Source organism: Ailuropoda melanoleuca, chromosome 8, assembly GCF_002007445.2.
Source record: "Ailuropoda melanoleuca isolate Jingjing chromosome 8, ASM200744v2, whole genome shotgun sequence".
In the NCBI taxonomy this organism is placed as follows: Eukaryota; Metazoa; Chordata; class Mammalia; order Carnivora; family Ursidae; genus Ailuropoda; species Ailuropoda melanoleuca.
Genome location: NC_048225.1, coordinates 61065080 through 61088964, shown reverse-complemented (window position 1 = coordinate 61088964; position 23885 = coordinate 61065080). Strand labels below are relative to the sequence as shown.

Here is a 23885-nt window from a genome sequence, read left to right as displayed (position 1 = left end):
CGCGCCATCCATGGGGGTCTTGGGCCGCGGCCGCCCCGGGACGACCCGGGCGCTGCTGCCGCTGCTGCTGCCGCTGCTGCTGACCGCCGCCGTCCCGCCCGGCCGGGGCCGCGCCCCGGGGCCGCCAGAGGGTGAGTGCCAGCCCCCCGGGGCCTCGGACCCGGGCTGATGACAGTTCCCGCCGCCCGCGTCCCCGGAGAGCGCCGCCGGGGAGGACGGCCGAGCTCGTCGTCTGTGCAGACGGGGAAGCGGAGACCCCGGCCGCGGCACGTCCGTGAGGTCGGCGCGGCTTTGCTCCTCCTTTCGCCTGGAGCCGGGAAGTCCGTGGGCGTCGGGGTCGGCTTCCAGAGAGTTCTCTGGTGCGAACGGGCGCCGGTTCGGGATCCGGGAACGCCGCGAGCCTCCGGCCGGGCACAGCGGGCTTTCCCGGCGGCCGAGAGAAGCGCTGCGCGTTCTGCCCTAACGGGACGCGCAGCATCCTCAGAGCTCTTGTTTTTAATCCACATCCCGGAGTGGTGCCCGCAAGGCCGGTGTCCGGGCTGAGAGGGTGCAGGGTCGATGGCCTGGAAACCGTTCCCACTTGGCACCACCCGCAAGCTCAGGAGGGTGCGCGCTCAGGGCCCAGGGCGAGCTTTTCCCGCGCACCCCCAGCCCTGAGGAAGCGGACGCCGCTTGGTTTTCAGGTTTGGGTTTGTTCGTTTTGTTTTTGCCAGCCTGGCCTTTCCCTTCACCAGGCATTTATTGCTGCCCCCTCGCGTGCCAGGCGCTGTGCTGGGCATCGCCGACACGGTCTGTGATCAAGACACCACGTAGAGGGCAGGGCCGCGGGGAAACAGTGGCGATCCTGTGTGATGCGTGCTATGCAAGATCAATATGGCCGCGGGTTGTGCGGGACACCACCTGCACTGGGGGTCCCGGTAGGCTTCCCGGAGGAGGTAGATTGGAGCGGAGTCTTGCAGGCGAGTAGGAAGGGTGTGTGCGGAAGTAGCCTAGTGAGAGGGAGCGGGCTGTGCCTGGAGACAGGGGCCCGGGAGTGGGTGCTTCCTCCCGGGGGCTCCTGAGGAGCGAAGTGGGTGGGCTGGTGGGAGGTGAAGCTAGAGGAGGGCCGAGGCCAGATCACCAAGGGTTTGGGGCACTGTACCAGGAGTTTGCTGTGCTCTTTTGCAGATGTGGACGAGTGCGCCCAAGGGCTAGATGACTGCCACACCAATGCCCTCTGTCAGAATACGCTCACCTCCTACAAGTGCTCCTGCAAGCCTGGCTTCCAAGGGGAGGGCAGGCAGTGTGAGGGTAAGTGACTTGGGGACCAGTGGCAAGTGGGCCAGCCGGTGAAGGTTCCCGCCCCCTCGGCTCTTGTAGTGGCCGCTCGTGTTGGTAAAAGTGCCCCTCCACTGCCCCCCAGGTCATACCACCCACCTTCTGAAATACATTTCAGACCCTTAGAGCACTGGGAACATCAGGTCTTCCCTAGAGCTGATCGTAGAGTTTTATGTGGTTCCAAAATGTCATCTTGTCTAGCTTGTGAAAAGGAAAAGGGGTGCCTTAGTGTTTTTGGTCCCACTCTGTTTGGGGGCAGAAAGTCAGCAGCCCTATTGATCAGGAGAGGCATGCCTACCAGAGAAGGGCTGATCCTGCCCCTCCCTGGGGTGGTTTACACCCTTGCCCGCGAGTCTGAGTGAAGAAGTCCGGCCCTCCCTTGCGGGCTCTGGAGGCTCCATCTCGTTCATGGCTTTGGGCTGTTTGGCATTGTGACCTCCCAGGCTTTAGAGCTATACCAAGGGCCTGCCTCATTTGGAGCTGCATGCTCACCCCAGAAAGGTGTGCAGAGCGATATTCTAAGCCCTTAGAGTTCTAGATCTTGAGCCTCAAGTCTGGACTCTGCCATCTTGTGTTCTGAGCCAGCGTCATGAACTCTGAAATTCAGAACTGGCCAGAGACCGGGCACTCATGGGAGGAGGCTATTCCTGGGGGTGGAATCATGGCATGTTGAAGCTGGCAGGGCTCTTCTCTTTCAGGGGGCTCTGAGCCATTCCCCTTCCTCAGATGTGAGACACTGAGGCCCGGGGGAATTGGGAAGGGGACTTGGGGCCATAATCACACAGCTAACCTGCAGGTTGAAGAAAGTCAGATGTCTACCCTAGCACTGTCCCTGGACCCATATCTCTTGTATTCCATTCAGCCTCCTGGTGTCCTTCTTTGGTGGGTGAGAAATTCTGATATTTATGTTTTTCTTCGTGCATGAGGAGCCAAACTAGCTTCTCCTGTCAGAGGAGGCATTCTCCTGGTCAGGTTCATAGCAAATGGAGCTGGTAGTCCATCCTTACAGCCTTGTGTTTCTCTAAGATCATGTTCTCCCAGAGACAGGCAGCCATCTCTCTCTCTCTGTCTTACATGGGGCGGCGGGGGGGTGGGGGCCAAAAGGCTGTCTCTCCCTGAAACATCTCTCTGCCGATTCCTCTATACCACGTCCTCACCATCTTAAATATTCTACTTACAGAACTGGAGCTCACACATGTTCGTACCCTGCTTGGGGAAAAAACTGTTTACTTTTTCACTGGTTTTCTAGTCACTGTATACTCTCTGGGAGTGGGGTGGGGGCAGAAACTATGCCATGGTTTCTTTGAGATGAAGTACACATAATCAGCAAATAATGTAGAATGACAAGTGGCAAGAATTTCCTTATTCTTAGCTGTTGGGCTTGACATATGACATGAAATGGAATCAGTGACAGTTTATTGTTGAAAAGCCTACTGTTTAGTTTAAAATAACTAATAATTGACTGGTGTTGCTTTTATATATTTAAATTGGCTTTAAAATAATAATATATATTGTTATAAAAAGTCAAACAGTACAGAAAATGTATGAAATAGAAAATTAAAGACCCTCTTATTCCTTTATCCACAGGTAATCTCTGTTAACAGGGACCATTTATTCTTTGTAGTGTCATTTAAAACCAAAACTCCAGAGAGATATGATCTTTTACATACTTGTAATACTTTCGAATACCTATAAAGCTAGTGAGTAATAATGTCCTTGTTTAGTTCAGATTTCTTGGTGTGAGAGTTGAGAAGAAGGAGCTTTCTTCCAAAAAGGAAAAGGAGAGAAAATGAAGATTGCAAGGATTCAAAGACGTAGATATTTAAAGATGTAACTCTTTTATGTGTGTTCCTTGGCTTACTGGTTTAAACCTCTTGGGTCCAACCCCTGCTATCGTTTCTGTTGTGTTTATTGTCAGCTTTACTGCTGCTGTTAAAGAACAAGGATGGGAACTGGGTTTGTCCAGAGTGACCGGAACCTTATCCTCCCTAGTTTCTTCTGCCAAAATGTTGGAAAAGTGAGAATATGGGTCCTGAATAAGTATTTTGAAAATAGTATGATTCCAAAGTGGCTTTGAAGAAATGAAGTTTTATTTTAATGAACTTCATTTATGCCCCAGACTTTGGGGATGGGGTTTCAGTGGTCAGTGTTCATTGTATGGTTCTTACATCTCAGTCTAGGGAACTGAATCACATTTAACAAGGATGAATCTGAACTTGGCCTTTGTATTGAGGAGCGATTTTTTTTAAAAAAATACATTTTATTTTGGAATGATTTTAAATTTCATGAAAGTTGCAAAAATAGTGCAGAATTCACATACGCCCTTTGCTTATCTTACCTGGATGCTAACAACTTATATAACTATAGTACAATATCAAAGCCAGGAAATTAACATCGGCACACTACTTCGAACTAAATCATAGACCTTATTCAGATTTCACCAGTTTTTTCTCAGTGTTCTCCCCACCAGGCCATTCCAATGCAGAGTCCCACATTACATTAATTGTTGTGCCTCCTTTGTCTCTTCCAATCTTGATAGTTCTTGTCTTTCCTAGTTTTTCGTGACTTCAACTCTTGGATGAGTACCACTCAGTTCTTTTGTTTACCTTACGTTTTTTCATGATAGGAATTGATATGGTGGGGATTGACCTAATAAGAGAATGTCCCTGTTTTCTCACAATAAAATTAAGATTATGCATTGTAGTAATACAAAAAGCAAAGCTTTTGGCAAGGCTGCTACAGAAGTGCTGTTGCGTGCTTTTTAGCACAGCCCATGAGGGGGCTTGGGGGAGGAGGCACATGATGTTAATATGTCCCGTTACTGGCAATATTAACCTTGATCACCTGGGTAAGATGGTACATCGTGGGTTTCTCCACTGCAAAGTTACTATTTTTTTCCTTTCGTAATAAACACACATCTTAGGGCAGGTACTTTCAGTCTATGCTAATATCCTGTTTCTTCTTAAGCCTTTGCCCACTGATTCTAGCATCCAACTGTGGATTTTGCCTACAACAGTTGTTACTATGATGTAATAACTGGTAATTTTGTATTTCCTTTGTTCCTTATACATCTGTTAACTGAGGTTCTTCTGTAAGGAAGATCTTTTGCTTCTCCCCTGTTTATTTATGCATCGAATTATGTATTTATGCCAGTATGGACTCATGGGTATTTAATTATATGTATAATAGTATGTTTTGGGCTCAAATTATTCCAGTTTAAGCCATTGGGAACTCCTTCATATTATTTCCGTGTCCTTTTGACATGCTCTCATCCTTTTTTGAGAAATTCCTAGTTTTCTGGTACCATAAGATGCCACAGACGCATCTTGGATTTTCCCTTCCCCAGCCCTAGAACCAAGCACTTCTCCAAGGAGTCCTGGTTCCTTTTATTGGAAAACGGTAAACCAAGATCTGGATGCTTGGTCTTCTCATTGTTACAGGGATGTCATTGCTCCTAGGCTCTCTCAGTGCACAGATCTAGGAAATATATGTATGTATCCTAACCCACACATACACATTTATCTATATTTATTCCTTATATATATCCATTTGCATATATATTAAAAGCAATGACTTAAACTGATGCTTTGGATTCCAAAGCAATGCCACAAGATTTACTCCATCTCCCTTTTTGCTTATTCATAACTTCTTTCTCCAACTGTGAGAGAGGTGGCTCCATTATCTGCAGTATAATTATCTGTTTGTTCAATCCAAGTATAAACATAAATAATTTACAAAACTACTATTCCAAAGCCTTGCAAGTAAAACAGATTTACTAATTAGAGTACAGTATCTGTATACAGCTCTTTTTATTTTTAGCTTTACAACGTTCAGTCAAGATGTTTTTCAAAGTTACTTGGCTAGTACTTTTCTTCTACATTTCCTTCACTGTGGTATACAGCTAAGTTCATTTGTTTCTCTTTGTGTCCCCACCTCTGTATGCTGTTTGACTGTATGTATGTACATAAGTACATATTTATGTCTTTATGTATGTATGTATTTGTGCATATATCGCTATGGTTCTGAGAGCAGAACTATACAAAACGGCATACCCAGAGAAATATAACTCCCTCTCCATATTCCTGTTCCTCATTCCTCCTTTTCATCCTTTTCCCATACACCATGAATCACCAATCTCTCTAGCGTCTAGAGGATAAACTAGGTTTATCCTTTCTGCTTCCTAGATTTTTTTGCAGATAAATGTGTATTTTCTTTTCTTTCTGCCTTTTTTTTTTTTTAAGAGCGAGAATGAGTGAGAGAGAGAGAACAAGTGTGAGTTGGGGTGGGGGAAGAGCAGTGGGAAAGGAAGAAAGAGACTCTTAAGCTGGCTCCACGCTCGGTGTGGAGCCTGACGCGGGACTTCATCTCATGACCCTGAGGTTGTGACCTGAGCTGAAATCAAGAGTTGAAGACGGTTACCTGACTGAGCCACGCAGATGCCCTGATAAATGTGTATTTTCTTTTTAACTACTTTAGTGCATTCTCATTTTTATAATATAGAATCCACCAATTTAACGTAAGTATACAAATCAATGATTTTGAGTTAATTAGCTGAGTTGTACAGCTATCACATAATATAGTTTCAAACATTTTCCTCGTCTCAGTAAGATCCCTTATTCCCAGCCTGGCCCCAGCTCTGGGCAACCACTAGTCTACATCCTGTCTCTACAGATTTGCCTTTTCTGTGTATTTCGTACAAATAGAACCAAACAATATGTGGTCTTTTGCTTTTGACTTCCTTCCCCTAGCGTGTTTTTGAGGTTCATCCATGTTGTAGCCTGAACTGGCATTTTATTCCTTTTTATTGTTGACTAGTATTCTATTGTATGGATATACCATATTTGGTTTATCCATTCACCAGTTGATGGATAGGTGGGTTGTTTCTACTTTTGGGCTATCATAAATAATGTTGCTATGAACATTTACCTGCAAGTCTTTGTGTGGACATAAATTTTCATTTCTCTTGGATGTATACCTAGAAGTATATAGAAATTTCTAGATTGCATGGGAAATTTATGTTTAACCTTTTAAGAAACTGCTACACTGCTTCCAAAATGGCTATGCCATCTTACATTACCATCAGCAATGTACGAAGGTTCCCATTTCTCCACATCCTCCTCAACATTTGTTATTGTCTTTTTTTTTTTTATCAAAACTGTTCTACTAGGTGGTTTTAATTTGAATTCCCGTAATACTTAATGATGTTGACCATCTTTTCATATGCTTATTATCCATTTCTATACCATCTTTGGTGAAATTCAAATCGTTTGCCCATTCTGAAATTGGGTTGTTTGTCTTATTATTGTTGTGAGAGTTCTTTGTAAATCCTTTATGAGGTCTGTGATTTGCAAATATTTTCCACCCAATCTGTGGCTTGTCTTTTATTTATTTATTTATTTATTTATTTATTTATTGTGTGTGTGTGTGTGTTTTACGATTTAATTTATTTAGCGGTCAGAGAAACAGAGAGAGAGCATACACAAGCCGGGGGGGGGGCGGCAGTGGCAGGCAGAGGGAGAAGCAGGTTCCCCGCTGAGCAAGGAGCCCCATATGGGACTCAAACCCAGGACCCTGGGATCATGACCAGACCCAAAGGCAGACACTTAACTGACTGAGCCTCCCAGGCATCCCTTAAAAGCTTAAAAGTTCTAAATTTTTATAAAGTCCAATTTATTCATTTAAAAATTTATGAATTATGTGTTTGGTGTTGTATCTAAGAAATCTTTACCTCATCCAGCTTCTCAGATTTTTCTCATAAAAGCTTCATGTTTTCTCTTTAAAGTTTCATAGTTTTAGCTCTTACGTTTAGGGGCCTGATCCATTTTGAGTTGATTTTGGTAGGTGTGAGTTAAGGGTCTAAGAAAATTCATCTTTTTGCATATAGATATTCAGTTGTCTCAGTACCATTTCTTGAAATAACTTTCATCTCTCCCAATAAATTGCCTTAGCATTCTTGTCTACAATCAAGCGACCATAAATATAATGGTTTCCTTCTGGACTCTCTATCCTGTTCCATCGATCTGTATGTTTTTCTTGGTGCCCGTACCACACTGTCTTGATAACTGTAGCTTTTTGGTAAGTGAAAGTCCTCCAAATCAAAGGAAGGTTCTACTTTTTCAATATCGTTTTGGTTCTTCTGAGTCTTTTGCATTTCTGTATACATTTTAGGATGAGCTTATCAAGTTCTGCCAAGAAGCATGCTGGAATGTGTGTATTTTTCATATTCCCTGATTTTTTTTAACATGATAATAAACTACAGATACTCTTTTGCATTTTGATTTTTTTAACTTAGTAGTATATCCTAGAAATCCCCTCAAATCAGTTCATAGAGATCTTTCTCTCTTTTTTTCCCTCTCAACAGCTATACAGTACTTCATCGAATAAATGTACCATAGTTTTTCAACTACTTTCCTGTGTGTGGGCATTTAGGTTGTGTCTGGTATTTTGTGATTACAAACAATACTGCAGTGAATGACCTCGTGCATATTATTTTTCCTGTTGTTGGAGATGTAGCTTCAGGATAGATTCCTAGACGTGGGATGGCTGGTTAGGAGGTAAATACGTGTATCTCCGTCCTAAAGAATTGGTCCCTGTCTGGCTTACTTCTGTTTTATTCCTCAGACATTGATGAATGTGAAAATGAACTCAACGGAGGCTGTGTCCATGACTGTTTGAATATCCCGGGCAATTATCGCTGCACTTGTTTTGATGGCTTCAAGTTGGCTCATGATGGTCATAACTGTCTTGGTAAGGAAGCCAGTTGGAAATGGCAGTGCTCCTTTACTTACCCTCTGGTGCCGCACCCTTTTGTTTCCTTTGATGAAAACATACTCATTAAAACAAAAAGGGGATCAGAGACTTGTGTCTTCTGGCCTCCTAGAAATCACACTCCCTGACAGAAAACCAGGTCAAGTGTTTCAGCGTTTATGTAATCATTCATGATATAAATTCTCCATTAGTCTAAAGAGATGGACATCATTGTTATTACTTATTTCTAGCATTGGCTTGTCCGCTTTAAGATCTTTGGTCTTGAGCTGAAAGACTTAGAACCATTTCTTTAATGTCGTAAGTATCTCTATCCTAGAATTAGGTAAAACTACTTATTTTGAAAATTCCAAATGTGTGATTGGATCTCAGTCAGGTAACCCCACCCCCTTTTTGCTTGAGAGAGAGAAGTTCAAACAGAAACCTTCCATTAACATCCTCGTAGTATTCCACACAACAGGAACATCTGTTGGAGTTGTAGTCCCTGGCTTAGGGACTGCAAAGAGCGTTATTTATGTTGGTTGCTTATGCCAGGAATAAATCAGAATTCAGAAACAGCGAGCATTTGGTTGGGGCCGAGTGGGCTGAGTGTTGAATAGTCTTAGAGGATACAGCACACCTGGCGACAGGTACTCGTGGTCTGTTTGCATTTTTAGGCCGGTGCTATCAGTTGTACAGAAGGACATCCTGGGAGACAGATGGCATCAGGGTCCTTTGACACTGACGACCCTTTGTGTGGTTAACCTGTTGAGGTCTGCTTGGCTGACCAAGGAGTAACTTGAGCCAGGACCTCCCCCACTATGGTACAGGGGGAATGGCTGATTAAATGCTTTGAGTTCAACATAAAAGTCACTAGATAAGTACTGACAGAACTCATTTTTTTGAGTGGTGGAGAAGGAGAGACTTTCCGTCTGGGAATCAACCCTCATATGACATTTATCCCATTTCAGTGTCCCCTGGTACCCCATCCTGATATAGATTCCGGCCCTTCCTGTTGGTGCCCTGTGTAAGATGTTAATCTTTGGGTCAGAACACTTGGCCTTGCAAGCCTGCAACTGTCAGGAAGATTTGATTGAGGGCTGAGGGCTCACTAACCCCTTTGCAGACTGCCTAGGGCAGTCAGGACCACAAAAAGACACTAGAGAGCCAATCCTGACAACAGCAGTCAATTGAGATTAATTAAAAACTAAACAAACAAACAAAAAACAAAACAAAAAGTCACTTTTTTGGGAAAGCATGCAGTATATTTTTGGGTTTTTTTAAAATAATTTTTATTTTGTTATATTAGTCACCATACAGTACATCCCCAGTTTTTGATGCAATGTCCCGTGATTCATTATTTAGCATGCAGTATGTTTTTGGAGTTTTGTTTTTACCATTTTCTGGGGGTGAATCTCACATTTCCTTTGCCAAAAGTGGCATTTGGGGGAATTTTTGCCTGGGGAACGTGTGAGCTTCCTGAGAGCATCAGGCCAAACCACTCAGGGTTTAAGGACCTGGCCACGTTTGGGTCGGCAGGTTCCGAGTCAAGGCCAGCTCAGAAATCCTGAGGCCCCGAGTCTTTCCTCGCTTTGGCTGCTGACACACATACCCCGGCAGAGCGTCTCCATTTCCCCTCCTTGGGGTCTCTTTCTGGCCTTGGTAGCAAGGATCTGCCTAGCAGAAGTGTCCTGAGTGTCCACTGAGTGTATCTGAAGGGGCTAAGGATTCTTTAAAGGAAGCCGTGGGAAAATGAGGTGGTGTGGTGAGAAGAGCTGGACCGGCAGAGACAGATTTCTGTGCCATTTAGACTCGAACGGGTTGAAGCATTTTGTGATGGGGAAGCTCAGAGCCAAAACGTTTCAGAGCCGCACTTTCTTGTGTTCCCTGGACTGACCGCCGACCTCTCCTCGGCCCCTCACCCCACGTTAGCCACGAATCTATTAGCCAGAATGTACACAGTACAAATACCACTGAGCTCTGGCCCCGAACCCAGAGTGCTCCAACATCCTGAATGCCCGTGAGCCTGAAAAACGAAATGCAGCTCTTCCGTATAGCTCACCTGCCTGAATTCAGTGTCCGTTGATTGTCTAGGCGTGCTTCCTAGCTGTTCGGTGTTGTGGCAGTAATTCTGCAACTCTGGCTGCCCATTAAAATCATTCGAGAAGTTTAAAATAACCCCATTGCCTAGGTCTCATCCAAGATGAGTTCTGCCAGCGTCTCCGGAAGTGGGGTCCAGGCTTCTGGGTGCTAGCATGCAGCCAGGGGTGAGCACCACCGGTCTGGAGAAACTCAGCAAGTGAGCGATACCTATTTGAGCATGTGAGCACACACACTTTTGTATTAATTCATACAGAGTACATCACCTATCTCAATGGCACATTTCTAATGGCTTTGGAAAAAGGAATAGTAGGTTAAATGTAGGGTAGGTGGGTGGCAGGTCAGAGGGGAGCACACCTGTACTCAAAACCGGTCCGGGGTCTGGCGATCAGGGAAACAGATCTCTCCTGCTCACCATGGGTGCTCATCATGGAACACCTTGGCCAGGTGCGTTCCGGCGCGGCTCGTCCTTTGGAATGTGCTCCCTTTACCCTTTGGCATTGAGAAGGGCAAGTTTGTTCGGCTTGAGGGGATGGCTCGAGTCCCATCTGTTTAGAAAGACATCTGCCTGGTAGTGTGGGAGGATGCATGACTGTAAGATCTGAAGCTTGAAACCAGATAACAGATATTTAAATGTGAATTTTCTTGTTATGGTTGTGCCCAGAAGCTAGTGTTAGGCACATGGGAAATCAGGCTGGAGAAGTAAATTGCCTTTATTATTTATTTATATTTTTTTTAGATTTTATTTCTTTGTTAGAGAGAGAGCGAGAGCATAAGCGAGCAGGGGGAGGGGCAAAGGGAGAGGGACAAGCAGATACCATGCTGAGCACAGAGCCTGATGTGGGGCTCGATCCCGCAACTCTGAGATCATGACCTGAGCCAAAATCAAGAGTCAGATGCTTAACTGACTGAGCCACCCAGGCACCCCAAAATAAATTGCTTTTATATTAGCCTTCTCCTTGAGGCTTTGTCATGTCTGAGGCTTTTCTGGAAGTTTCCTTTGCTTTGGCTCTGGTGATGCTATGCTCTCCTGCTTTTTTGTTCATGCATTGAATAATGTGCACCTGCAGTTCCAAGGCCGTGCTAAATAAAACAAAAACCTCTGTCCTCAAGGAGTCTGCAGTCCAGGGGAGATAGAAAGGTGAGAGGTTTTGAGGGGTCATAAAATACAAATTAAAAAGGGAGATTTTGAGAACGTGATATGGTGAGTATATTGATGGAGCCATTCACAGAGTAATATGTAACACAGTGGAAGGAAAGTCCCTTAACCCCACCCCGGAGGGCGGCAGAAGACAGGTGCAGGAGGACTCCCTCCCTTTCTGTCTTTCTGACGGCTCCTTCTCTGGGGCTTCTGCTGTCTCCTCTACCCCCTCCTGCCCCTGGTGTTCTCCTGAATTCTGCCACTGGCCCTGTGCTCTCTGCAACTCTTCTCTCCCTTCCCACTCCTGCCTTCAGCTTTCTCATCTTCTCCCACCACAAGTAAACAGCTGTCAGAGGTGTCTTCACAACACCAGACTCAGGTTTCCCTTCCCAAGGCCTGAAGGTCCGCATCTCACACGCATCACCTCCCTGCCGTGGTGGGGGCCGACCACATCTCCAGCCCCATTGCCCCACCTGGCTCTGGTCTTCATGTTTCTTGGCCGCCCCACCCAATGCCCGCGTGGTTTTCCACCCTGCAGTACCTTGCCACAGTCCTCTTCGATTTCTTCCTTCCTAGGCATCCCCATGGCCAGGCCCCAGGTCCAGTCCCCCACTAGCCTCAGCTGACACGTGTGAAGCCAGACTCCCAGGCTTTCCATTCTTCTTCCTTGTATCCCACCCTTCCTGGGCTACCACCTTCTTCCCAACTCAAGGGTCTGACCACGCCACCCTTGCTACAGTGGTTCCCAACTGCCTCCCAAGTCCAGGCCAAACTTCTTTGCCTGGTATTTGAGGTCCTCCCAGCTTTATCTCCTGTAACTTCCCTGTATGTACGTATGCTCCAGCCAAATTGCATGGCCACCCTTATCTGAACAGACTCTGTGCTCCCAGCACCTGCACTGTGATCATGCCTTCTTTTGCCTAGAATCCCTTCTGGTTTAGAACTGAAGACATCCTGTAGGGCCCATCTTTCATCAGCTTTTCCATAAAACCCATCCTGATACCCCACAACCAGGTGACCTCTTTTTCCTTCGCACCACCTTTTACTGTATCTCACAATTACTCCGATGTTTGTCTCCTTCCCTCTGCTGAAGGGCAGGCTCCTAGAGCAGAAGAATTTGATCCTACTTCTCTGTGTTTTACTGTCTCCTCCAGCCCATAGTTTGGGAAGAGAAGGTGTTCAATGAACAGTTACTGAATTGATTATCTTGCGTCCGTGTGGAAGGCCTGGTTAAGGGGTCCCTGCTGACTTCAATTCTGAGAGCTGCTGTGATGCAGGGAAGGAAGAGGGACCTCATCTCTGCTCAGCAGGTGTCCCTGAGCTGCCGGGAGGGGTGGACATTTGAAAGAGTCCCCCAAGCAAAGGCTAACCCTCCTCTCCCTCCAGACGTGGACGAGTGCCTGGAGAACAATGGCGGCTGCCAGCACACCTGCGTCAACGTCATGGGGAGCTACGAGTGCCGCTGCAAGGAGGGATTTTTCCTGAGTGACAATCAGCACACATGCATTCACCGCTTGGAAGGTGCCTCGGCTCTGCTGTGGGCGGGGGGCAGGGGTCGGTGGGAGGGGGTGGGCAGGGTCGCCGCCTCTGAGAACCTCGCCCCTTCAGTGATTTTCGAGGGGAAGCACGGAGCATGGGAAAATCTGGGGGCCTGAGGGTGAGTCCCCAGCCCGCGAGCGGGTAACCCTGGGCGAGCTCTTCTAGCCCCCGCTTCCTCACCGGCGGAATGAGTGGGTTGGGCTGGGTGAGCTCCGAGGTCTCCTCAAACTCTCACATTCCTGATTCTAATCTTTAAATAGAGAACGTTTCAAACCTGACTAGATGTCTCCGGAGAAATGTAATGGACAATCTGCCAAGTTTTCCAAAAGAGGTGCCGCAAACCACAGCGCCAAGCGCGAGCCAGCTCGGGGCGCCGGGTGGGACGGCGGGGCTGGGCCTTCTCAGAGGGACTCGCAGGCCCAGATCCGGCCTGGCCTCTGTCTCCCATGTCCGAACTCTGAGCCTCTGGGGTTCCAGCGCGGAGGGACCCCCTCCCCAGACGTGGGCTTTCGATGCTGTGGTTTCCCCGTGCCGCCGCTTACTGTTCCTCCAGAAATTTGTAGACAGCTCTTCGGATGGCCTCCCTCCTGTTCTCTTTGCTTTGGGTCTATACCTCTTTTATTCTCTCTTAGTTCGGTGGATTCTCAGGGGGGAGAGGCGTTAAGGCACGTGGCCAATCGGCCACTTTAACCAAACGGCGGGTTTTTCATTCTCTGCTCTTTCTTAAGCCAAAGGACCACGTTTTGGTGGCTGTGTTGTCCCGGGTTGCCCGTGCGTGTTTGTGAGGGAAGTGCTCTCAGCCGTCGACTGTTAACTCCCCTTGGCACGTGCTGCTTGTTCATGCTCATAACTGAAGAATGAGGCGATTTTAAGTTCTTCTGCTATTTAAGCATACATTTGTAGATTTATTGTTGAATCATGGTTCTTGTGACTTTTTTTTTTAAAGAGTTTATTTATTTATTTGAGAAAGAGAGAAAGTGAAAGACAGAGCACAAGCAGAGGGGGAGGGGCCCCTGGGAGAGGGAGAAGCAGACGCCCCCCTGAGCAGGGAGCCTGATGCGGGACTCAGTCCCAGGACCCTGGGATCGTGACCCGAGTCGAAGGCAGATGATTTACTGACTGAGCCACCCAGGCGCCCCTCTTTTGACTTTTCAAGGGTGTCTTTGGGGAAGATGATTTTTGCCTCATTTTCCAAGAATGATGGGTCCTTCTTTCTACCTGACTGGAAATGGCCGTTTGGGTGGTAAGAAGAAGGGTCCCAGGCCAGTGGGTTTGCTGGGCCTTATCGCCCCGAGCCTGCTCGTTCTCAGTGTTTGCGCAGGAGAGACGCACGCACTGGCTCTCATCAGGCAGCTCGTTCTCAGTGTTTGCGCAGGAGAGACGCACGCACTGGCTCTCATCAGGCAGATCTCTTCTCTCATGCAGGCATGGCCCTCGACAGAGTAGCAGTTGGGTTTCACATTCCTGGTGGATTCTCTGGACTTTTCTGTGAGCCTCGCATCTGGGATGAGGCAGGACTAAGAAGCCAGCAGTAAGAGCGATCTCCTCTTTAGTTGCTCAAAGCTGCCTTCTGGGAAGTCACTAGGCCTTCCCTACAGGCGCCACGGACAGAAGGGGGAAGCCTGTAGGTCAGGCCGTTGCCGTTGCTCGAACACCGTATGGATTCCACCCACTCCCAAACCAGTTCACAGCTATAAGATCACCGCTTGCCCTTGCACTTCCAAAGCGGTGGCTCAACCCTTCTCTCCCCTCCGACAGGACCTCCAGACTGATTACAGACACAGGCTCTTCCTAACACAAGTAAATACAAAAGCAGTTCCTTTCTGCAATCTGTGTTTTCTAAATTTTCTACAATTCAGACATTCTTGGATTCCCTGGGGAGTATTTAAAATGAACGTACTTGTCTGGAGCTAAAACCAAAATCCAAGAATTTGAGTTGTGGTCTGGAAGTGCTCTCTGTGATTTCTCTGTGGTGTTGCAGCCTGATTTCTTGGTGAATTCACGGCAGCGTGAGCCAACAGATGATAGCGGCCCATAACTGAGACCCTGTGCAGCCCAAGGTGTAAACTCTTCAAATAGAACAGTCTGTAACAGTGTTCCTTTAGGATTTCCTCCTTGATGTGCACATTAAACCCTTAGAAACTGTATTAAAGTGGACTTTAGAACCCCCTGCCCATACTCCAAAATTGGTTAACAGAAGGTAATATGCAAGCTAGTATTTTTTGGTGTTGAAGTTATTTTTAATAATTATTTACTAAATGTCCTTCAATTCAGGGGATCATAATAGATGATTCTGAGGGAAAGCTTAAGCTATTGATTTTTTTTTGTTGTTCTTAGAGACCCCACAGCTCTGATAAAGAGACTGTGTGTTTTCACCCATGTAATGGGGGTAGGCTGGAGAGAGACATCCTGCCCCAGCCAGGCTTTGTCCCTATTCATGGGTGCTCAGGCTCTCAAAATGAGCTTTCCTCTTTGGTTTTGTCTGCTCTGAGAATATTTTTCGATGTTTGCACCACTGCCTTTTCAGAGTAGGGGGAAGGTGTCAGGGTAGTGAGGAAGGGGCTGTCTCTCAGCAGGGCCCGTTTCCGTCTTTTATAGAATGTTTCTCACTCTGCTCACAAGGCCTATTTTTCTCCAGTTTCCAGAAATAATCTTCAGTGGCACCACCACAATGAGATATTTCTAATGTTTTGAGCTATCTCCCTCCTGGTGAACCAGGAACCCTAAACAGGATGGATTGCCAGCCCAATTTCTTGGGCAGGGGGAGCTGGAACCATGGTGGGGCCTCACAGTTTGGACTAGACCCATCTGCCTCCCTCACAGTGGCCTTTTTTTTGAGTCAGGGAACTATGAACAGCTTCCAGGGCACCTTTTGAAGAGCTCTCAGCATTTCCAGAGCCATTCGAACATCTATTATCTCCTGGTAACTTTAGGTCTAACCCTGCTATGATAGGACATCACGGGACAACTTTTTGTGTATCCCCATGGCATCTGGCACACGGTCAGGCTTTTGTTTTTTTTAACAGTCAATTCTTATGAAATATTTCTTGGGTAAATGAACTGCTGCTCTGAGGCAGGAAAGGTCACTTTGCAAATGTCTTCACAGACTCGTAAACAGAGTGAGAAGAAGCGGCAGCAGCCGACCTGTTCAGGGGCTGTGGTTTGCAGGTGTTGCTGCTGCCCCTTCTGGGGCACGGGGGTTCAGCTCTAGGTGCTGCTGGCACCTGTGATCCCAAACGCCCTGCTGACCCAAGGACAAATGGAATTCTTGCCCGGCCTTCCTAGGAGGACAGAACGTTGCTTCTGGCGGCAGCTCTCACCTCCTGTGCCGTCTCAGGGCTGGGAGCAAACCACGTTCCCGCAGATCACCAGCCAGAGCTGCAAGAGAGCTTCACTCTGCTCCGGTACAAGCCCCATTCTGTGTTAACTGACGGCAGCCTTGGCATGGGTGAACGGCTCTCAGCACCTTCCCCGCAGATGGGGTGCAGGAGTTCAAGCAGCTTGTAACTGTCAGATAAAAAACAAACTGGTTTTAAGAGGGTATGAGATGCATTAACTGTCACTCAGTCTTTTGGGATCGGAATGACATCTGTTTGTATTAAAACAGCTATCTCAGTGAAGCATAGACCCATGGCTCTGTGGTGAGAATTGGAGGGAAGTGACTTTTGACTTAATTAGAACCACTTGGCTAAGATTTTAGGGACACAATATAGAACAGTGTAGGATCCCAGAGAAGTTGAATGAAAACTTCTTGTCCTATTTAAAGCAACGCTACTTCCCGTGCTAGAGAATGCCTTGTTAGCTGAGAACAAAGACCTGCTCTCCAAGATGTTCATGGCGCAGATGAAAAGAAGCGTCAGACGGGCATGTACTCAGGAATGCGGTGCGAGCTGAGCCGAGGTCTCGAGAATGCTCTTGGGCGTGGTGATAGTTCCTCCAGATGCTGGCAGGTGGCGGGTCCCAAAGACTCCGGCAAACCACACAGACGTACACTCCATTATGAGCCCCGTCATTTAAAGGCGTGTTAAACCAGCCGGGGGAATAACCCCCTTCCCCACGCTGTTACCGCAAGATTGGAGCGTAATGAAAATGATAGTCTACCTGGAGAGAATTTTGCAGCGGCCGAAGGAAACCCCATGCGTGAGGGCTCTCGGTTCCCTCTGCCGCTGTGTTGCTCCTGTGCTCCGAGCCCGCTGGGGGCGCCCCAGGGACTGAGAGGGGTCACAGAAGAGAGGCCCCTGGGCCGGTGTTCATGTGCGGATGCCAAAACACAGTAGTCACAGTCACCTCCAAGGTGTGGATTTGGTTGGGGGAGAGAAGAGGGTTGATGTTTTCAGAAAATCATCTTCAAGAGTGTGTGAAAAAGTTGGCCATCTTTATCTGTCTGCAAATTTTCTTAGAGAGATTCTCCTTCTTTCTTTGTCTCCTTGGTCAGCATGGGTAACAACCTGGTGGAGGTAAGGGTCCAAGTGCTGGTTCCTGGGGTCTGCAGACTCCGGTGGCTCCAGACCCACCAGAGAGCCCCTGGCGGGCACTTTCTTTTCCGAATATTAGGAAGGCTCCTTCCTCTTTAGGAGACTTGAGACATCGTATCTCTTGGGTGACAGAGGAAATGTTTCATGTCTGTTAATTGACCTGACTGGATTTTAATGACCTGTTCTCTTGAAATGTGAGGCTGGTGGAGACCCAGGAAGTCAGGTCCCACCCTCCAGCCCTTCGCAGTGCCCCTGGGGCTCAGGACTGTGCTCACAGCCTGGTCACTGGCTGTGTGCTGCTGTTTTGCAGAGGGCCTGAGCTGCATGAATCAGAATCACGGCTGTAGTCACATCTGCAAGGAGGCCCCGCGGGGCAGCGTCGCCTGTGAGTGCAGGCCGGGCTTTGAGCTGGCCAAGAACCAGAGAGACTGCATCTGTAAGTACAGACCAGCACACGCCTGTGCTGGGAGCCATGCTACCCCAGACGTTGTCTTCTGCAGCCCAGCATCAGAAATGCCCCCCCATGGCAGAGCGGCCCCGTCAGGGGAGGGAGCCTTCGCAGGATACTGACCTCCACTGAGGACTAAGTTCGCTGCACAAGGGGTGGTCTCCCCTAGGGAAGGAATATGAACCAATCAGAAGAAAATAAGATTCAGAAGTAAGGGCTGTGAATGCTGGGGGTCTGTCTCCCTGTTCCCACAGAATAAAATCAAATCTGGTCATCTGGCAATCACAGCTCTTTGCTCCCTGGTCCTACTTCTTGTACAAACCTCATCTGCCTCCTTTTCCCAAACACCTGACCTCTTTGCCTGTCAGAGAACAGCCCATGTTCCTTCAGGCCTCCAAGCCTTCTCCGAGCGCTCCTCCCTCCCTGGCTTGGTGAATTCTCACCCCACCTTTAATATTCTGCCCAACTGTTAATAATGAGAAGGACAGCTACTTTTGAGGGCGTGTGAACTATGTGTAAAGACTTGTCCATAGATGTACCAATTCTGTTGAATTCTTAATCTTACCACCCGAAGCTAAGTATTATTATCCTCTTTTTTAGTTGAGAAAATTGTGGAGAAGGTAAAGCGACAAGGTCATACAGGGAGCATGAGGCCAGTTAGGGTTCAGATGTAGGTCCTCCTCGCTGTAAGGCTGGGGCACTTTGCTAAACGTCCCCGGAAGCCTGCCCTGACTGGCCAGCCAGCTATTTTGTATTTTGGCTCCCACAGCACTGTTGGTTCCTCAATGATAGCACGTGACACCCGGGTTGAATTGTGCATTTATGTATCTATCCCCCCAACGGTGAGTGCCCCCAGTCAGGGACCTCGTCTTATTTTTGCCTCTCAGTCTTCCCCCAGTGCCCAGCACAGATGTGCTCAATACACTTCTGTTTTCTGAATGAATGAATGGTGTCCACACTCCGAACACAGCTGCCACACAATGATGAAACACAAGAATGTAACTCCAACTGGTCATAGGAAACAACCGGCCACTATTTATGCCAGAGGAAACATGGACGGTTTTCCTTTAGCAACTCTTCCCAGAGCCATGGACCTTCTGTAATTCCCCCTGCAGTTTGCTAGGGATGATTGTTTACAGCAAGTCGACCTTAAGGGTTAAGAGAGGAGGTCGTTTCTTGGTGAGAGCCTTCTCTCCATTGTCTCCGCCACAAAGCAGAGAGTGCAGCCCTGAAGGCTGCCAAGCCAGGGCTGGTGCCACCACCACCACCACATGGGGCCCCTTAAAGTGAGGCTGTTCCTGAGGGCTTCCGGGGGGCTGAGCAAAGTGGAGATCGCCTTCTTGGCTCCCAGCATCTTCACAAGGGGGACCCAGGTCTCCAGATGAGGCTCACCTGTGGAGTGAGACTCTGGGCATTTCAGTTCGAGGCCAGTAGAATACCTGGAATTTAAAATTTAAAATTTTAAAATATTTTTAAGAGGTTACTTTTCAAATAATATTATAATCCCGTTTGAGGAAAGAACAAAAAGAAAAAAAGATGCAGAATTCCACCACATAACCGGTTGTTCCACTTTGTTTTGCTCTTCCTTCCTGCCTTTCACTTTTTTCATATTCCTATTCAGTTGTTCTCATGCGTACACAGTGTTTACCTCGCTGCAATCGCAGAACAGTTTCTTCCTCACGTGATGAATCTGTATTTAGTTCTTTTAAACTGGAAAAATTACAAATGCCTGTGTCAGAATTCAAACAGTTCTAAGGGTGTAAAGAAAACATATCCTTCCCTCTCCCCTTTCTCCTGCTGGAGGTAACCACTGTTCAGTTTGGTGAATACATAGTTTTGAGTTGGCTTTTTTTTTTTTTTTGGCTGATTATCAGTGAATTCATATACAGTCTTTGTAATTCTTGGGTAATGTTGCATTAATTGTGTGCGGAGTCATCATTTCCTCTGATTACCCTCCCTTCTAACTAATCCAGATAGAATCAGATGAGAGAAATCCTAACGTATGCCTACAAATAAGTATTATCTGTTTCTTCCAGCCAGAAAGTGCTGTAACGTTTTTTATAGGCCCATTATGGCTGCATTAATACGCAGACTTCCCCTGATAGACCAGAGCAGTGGTCTAGAATCCTTTGGTATATAACTCCCCTTGAACAGTGAGAATCTGCCTGCCCATCCCCATCTCCCTATATAATTGCTCAGAACTGTCCTTTGGCATTTCTTGAATTCATACTGCGACCATCTATACATAGACAGCGTCAGGCTGGGCCTGAGGCCAAGCCACTTGCTTTGTGCTCAGTGCCTAACACGCACTAGGTGCTCAGATACTTGCTGACTGAAGATCAGAGACCTTCCGAAGCAAACACAGCCCCGGTTGTGGAAAACTCAGTGCTTAATGTGTTGATTCCTTTTCCTCTCAGTGACCTGTAACCATGGAAACGGTGGGTGCCAGCACTCCTGTGAGGACACCGCTGAAGGCCCAGAGTGTAGCTGCCATCCACAGTACCAGATGCATGCAGACGGGAGAAGCTGTCTCGGTGAGTGACCCCGACACTCGGTGAGGGTCCGCCCCAGCCTGCCCACCCCTAACCCTAACCCTGACCCTAACCCTGACTGTGAATGGTGTTCTTCTGATCTATTTGTCTCCAAATGGGTCCTGTGCTGCCGTACGTGTGATGGTGGGACTGAGTGGTTTAGTCCCAGGAGGGGGTCTCTTGCTCCCTGTGCGGCCTCAGGAAGCCCTTTCTCCTCTCCTAGACTAGGGGGGCTCCTGAAGGTGGTGTTCTGGAGACTGGACATTACATCCTAAGGGGCCGGGGCGACATGAAGTTAAAGCTAGCCATTTGTGATGACACAGTGGCCGTTACAGTCAGCAGAAGGCAGCGTTGCGTGTTTCTGTCGGGGTGCCAATCCCGTACTTCGTGGCACGGCCTTGGCTAGCTCCACTTAGAGCTTCCCAGGCCTAAGATCCCTTTTGTCCTGGACTGAGGGCACTGGAGTGACTCCAAAGCGTGCACTCCCTGGTGTCTCTTTGGTTACTGCAGTATGCTTCAAAATCGTTTCCAATGTTAACTAAGGCTCCGTGGCCGTGTCACACAGAGCCTCGTTACAACACGTTCTCATCGAGCGAACAGAGTCGCATATCCTCGATTGTTCTCATGTCTGGGGTTTCGGCAGAGGTGGTCGTACAGGGGTGAGTCACCGGACTCCTTCGGTCTGAGGACTGTGCTCTTTGGCGTCTCTTACAGAGCGAGAGGACACTGCCCCGGAGGCGGCAGAGAGCAATGCCACATCGGTGGTGGACGGCGATAAGCGGGTGAAGCGGCGGCTGCTCATGGGTAGGCGCCTCCCCCACCCTTCCCAGGCCACTGTCCTTGTCCCTGTCCCTCTGCCATTTACTATCTCAGGCCTGAACCTGGGGCCCATACCCCCTCGGACCAGCTGGACCAGGGTCAGCAGCTCCTGTCAAGCCAGGTCATGCCTGCTCTTCCTGCACGGCTGTTCCTCAGTCCCCATCCAAGGACCCGGCAGCTGTGGGAGGGGCACCGGCCACCAGAATGACCCTGTTAGCGTCCTAGCGCCGCCCCCGTCTGGCTGTAGGACTCGGGCGAGCGACCCTGAGCCTCTCTGTCTCCTGGTCTTTCTTTAAACTGGAGGTAATAGAACCCACCTCTTAGGGTTACCAGGAAGCTCAGTTAGGATAATGTGCAAAGTGCCCGGAGTCCAATGCCTGGGACTTCGTGGGTGGTCAGTGAGTGTCGGCTCCAGTCCTTCTGAGTGGCTGTGACCAGCGAGGCACTTTGGGCCGTCCCTAGCTTAGCATGACGATTTGTCTGGGTTTTTGTCAGTGGAGTCCTCGTCCCTCTGACTTCATCCCACGTTGATGGGCACTTGGCTGTGGGGTGTAGGGAGGTCTGCCAGCAGGGCCGGTGATGGGAGCAGAAGCCCAGGCTGTGGCTGTGGGGGCGGCAGTCAGATCCTTGGGCGCATTATTATTCTGGAGAAAGCTTGGCTTGACCGAAACAAAACCGACTTGTTGATGGTTTCTAGATTTAACAGGCAATGTACTGAGCAGCCGTTGGTTACTGGGCACGTGACATTTCTGAGCTCTTTAAAGTTATGTTTAATTGTGTTAAGTTAAAATACGGCATATGAATGATACAAAAAAAACCTTAAAAACTAAATTGGTACTATTAAGCTTGTCATGAAACGTCATTTCCTTGCCTCAAAACTTCCCTTTCCCCCATCCCATTTGCCAGAGGCAACAATTTCCATTTCTCCTAGTTGTTTCTTCTTGTGACTCCATTTCCCCCATATTTCTGAAGAGTGTATGCAAGTATTTCTCTTTTTCCTGTTTTATTATATTATACACTTATTTCCTGATATGACAGTTTCAGACATCAGCTGTGACTTCTTATTCCAGAGCACACTGAGTTTTAGCTCTCTTCTGCTGCCTCCCCCAGTGCACACACCGTCCCTCTCCCACTCCTTACTGCGGTATGCTACTGAAATCAACATTACGTATTTACATCATTTTGACTACAAGTATCTAAATATGAGTTCCCTGCACCATGTAGTGCTATGATTACTATTTTCTGTTTGCCTAGGTTTCTAAGTACCTCTTACCAGTTCTTTTGCAAACTTTGAGCAGAGTCCTAAAACCCTTTCAATGTGTTCAAATACAGCAATCGACTTATTAATTCCATTTTCTTTTTTTTTTTTTTAAAGATTTTATTTATTTGACAGAGAGAGAGACTGCCAGCGAGAGAGGAAACACTAGCAGGGGGAGTGGGAGAGGAAGAAGCCCCTAATTCCGTTTTCTTCTTAAAAAGTGTCTTCTGGGGGCACCTGGGGGGCTCAGTCAGTTAAGCGTGTACCTTCGGCTCAGGGCGTGATCTCAGGGTCCTGGGCTCCCTGCTCAGTGGGGAGCCTGCTTTTCCCTCTGCCTCTCCCCCTTGCTCGTGCTTTCTCTCTCTCACTCTCTTGCTCTGCGTGCTCTCTCTCTCAAATGAATAAATTTTTAAAAAAATTTTTTTCTAAATGTCTTCTGAGGCTTCCCCTGCTCTAGGGGGCCCTAGCCCCAGGCTGGCTGCACTCCTCTCATCCGGGTCTTCCCGCCAGCATCAGCCTGGGAATGCCCTTCACCTTGCTCCTGTGTAGGTGGACCCCATGGCTTCTCTGTTGTTAGTTCCCATGGGTAGGTATAGGTTTTAAACACCTCCTGTGCCTGAAAATGCCTTTCTCCTCTACCTTTACTGAGCATTTAGCTCAGTATAGAATTCCGAGTTGTGGGCAGTGAGTGCTCTATTGTTTTCAAGCATTCCGTGTTGTTTCAAGAAGTCTAAGGTCATTTTTATTCTTGATCCTTTGGATGGAACCCATGAAATCTTCTCTCCGGTTGTTTTTAGGGTCTTCTCCTTGTCCCTTGTGGTCTGAAATTTCACAGTAACGACCCTCGTGATGGGACTTTTTCCCACCTGTTGTGCCATACTCTCGGTTGGCCCTTTTCAGTGTGGACATTTGAGCCCTCTAGTTCTGAGAAAGTTCCTTATGTTTTTTCTTTGATAATTTTCTTTACGTATTCCTGTTCCTTCTCTCTGAAACTTTTGTCAGCTGACTGTTTTAACATCTCTGATTTTCTTCTCTTTCCTTAAATTTTTGTTCTACTTCCTAGGAGATTTTTCATTTTTTTTTCCTTCTAACCCTCTACAGGATTTAAACTTCTGCTTTCGTATTTTAATTTTTCCAGAATTTTACTTTGGTCGTTCGGAGGCACCTATTCATACTTCACAAGTGCTTTCCTTATATCTCTAGGGAAATTATGAGACTTTTAAAAACTTTTCCTTTGTTCCCTATATTGTCCTTGTTTCTTCCAAGTTCCCTTTTCCCTTTTCATTTGATTTGGTGCATCTATTTCATATTAAAGGCCTTCCTGAAATGTCTGGTGATTCTAGGCTGACTTTTCACACTTAATAGTGAAATACCAAGAAGTCAATTGGATAGTCTATCAACTGATGGACTTTAAACTTGGATGACTAGGCAGTGGCTTAGCCATTTCATTTGGAGACCCTCAAATGCTGGTATCTATAGGTCTTTTCACTTGGACAGGCCAGTTTAGCTGGAG

General features: G+C 47.4%; 1 protein-coding gene across 5 annotated transcripts in view; it reads left to right on the top strand.

The window, feature by feature from the left end:
* The first annotated feature begins 6 nt into the window (after window positions 1-6).
* Window positions 7-23885, top strand: part of SCUBE2 (signal peptide, CUB domain and EGF like domain containing 2) — a 63510-nt gene continuing 39631 nt past the window's right edge. For all 5 annotated transcript variants that reach the window (XM_034666537.1, XM_034666536.1, XM_034666533.1 and 2 more), the window contains exons 1-7: window positions 7-131; window positions 1168-1290; window positions 7939-8064; window positions 12689-12823; window positions 17627-17752; window positions 20182-20298; window positions 21010-21099. In XM_034666537.1, the coding sequence (XP_034522428.1) occupies window positions 11-131; window positions 1168-1290; window positions 7939-8064; window positions 12689-12823; window positions 17627-17752; window positions 20182-20298; window positions 21010-21099 (838 nt within the window). In that variant the 5' untranslated portion in view covers window positions 7-10. The remainder of the gene's footprint in view (window positions 132-1167; window positions 1291-7938; window positions 8065-12688; window positions 12824-17626; window positions 17753-20181; window positions 20299-21009; window positions 21100-23885) is intronic.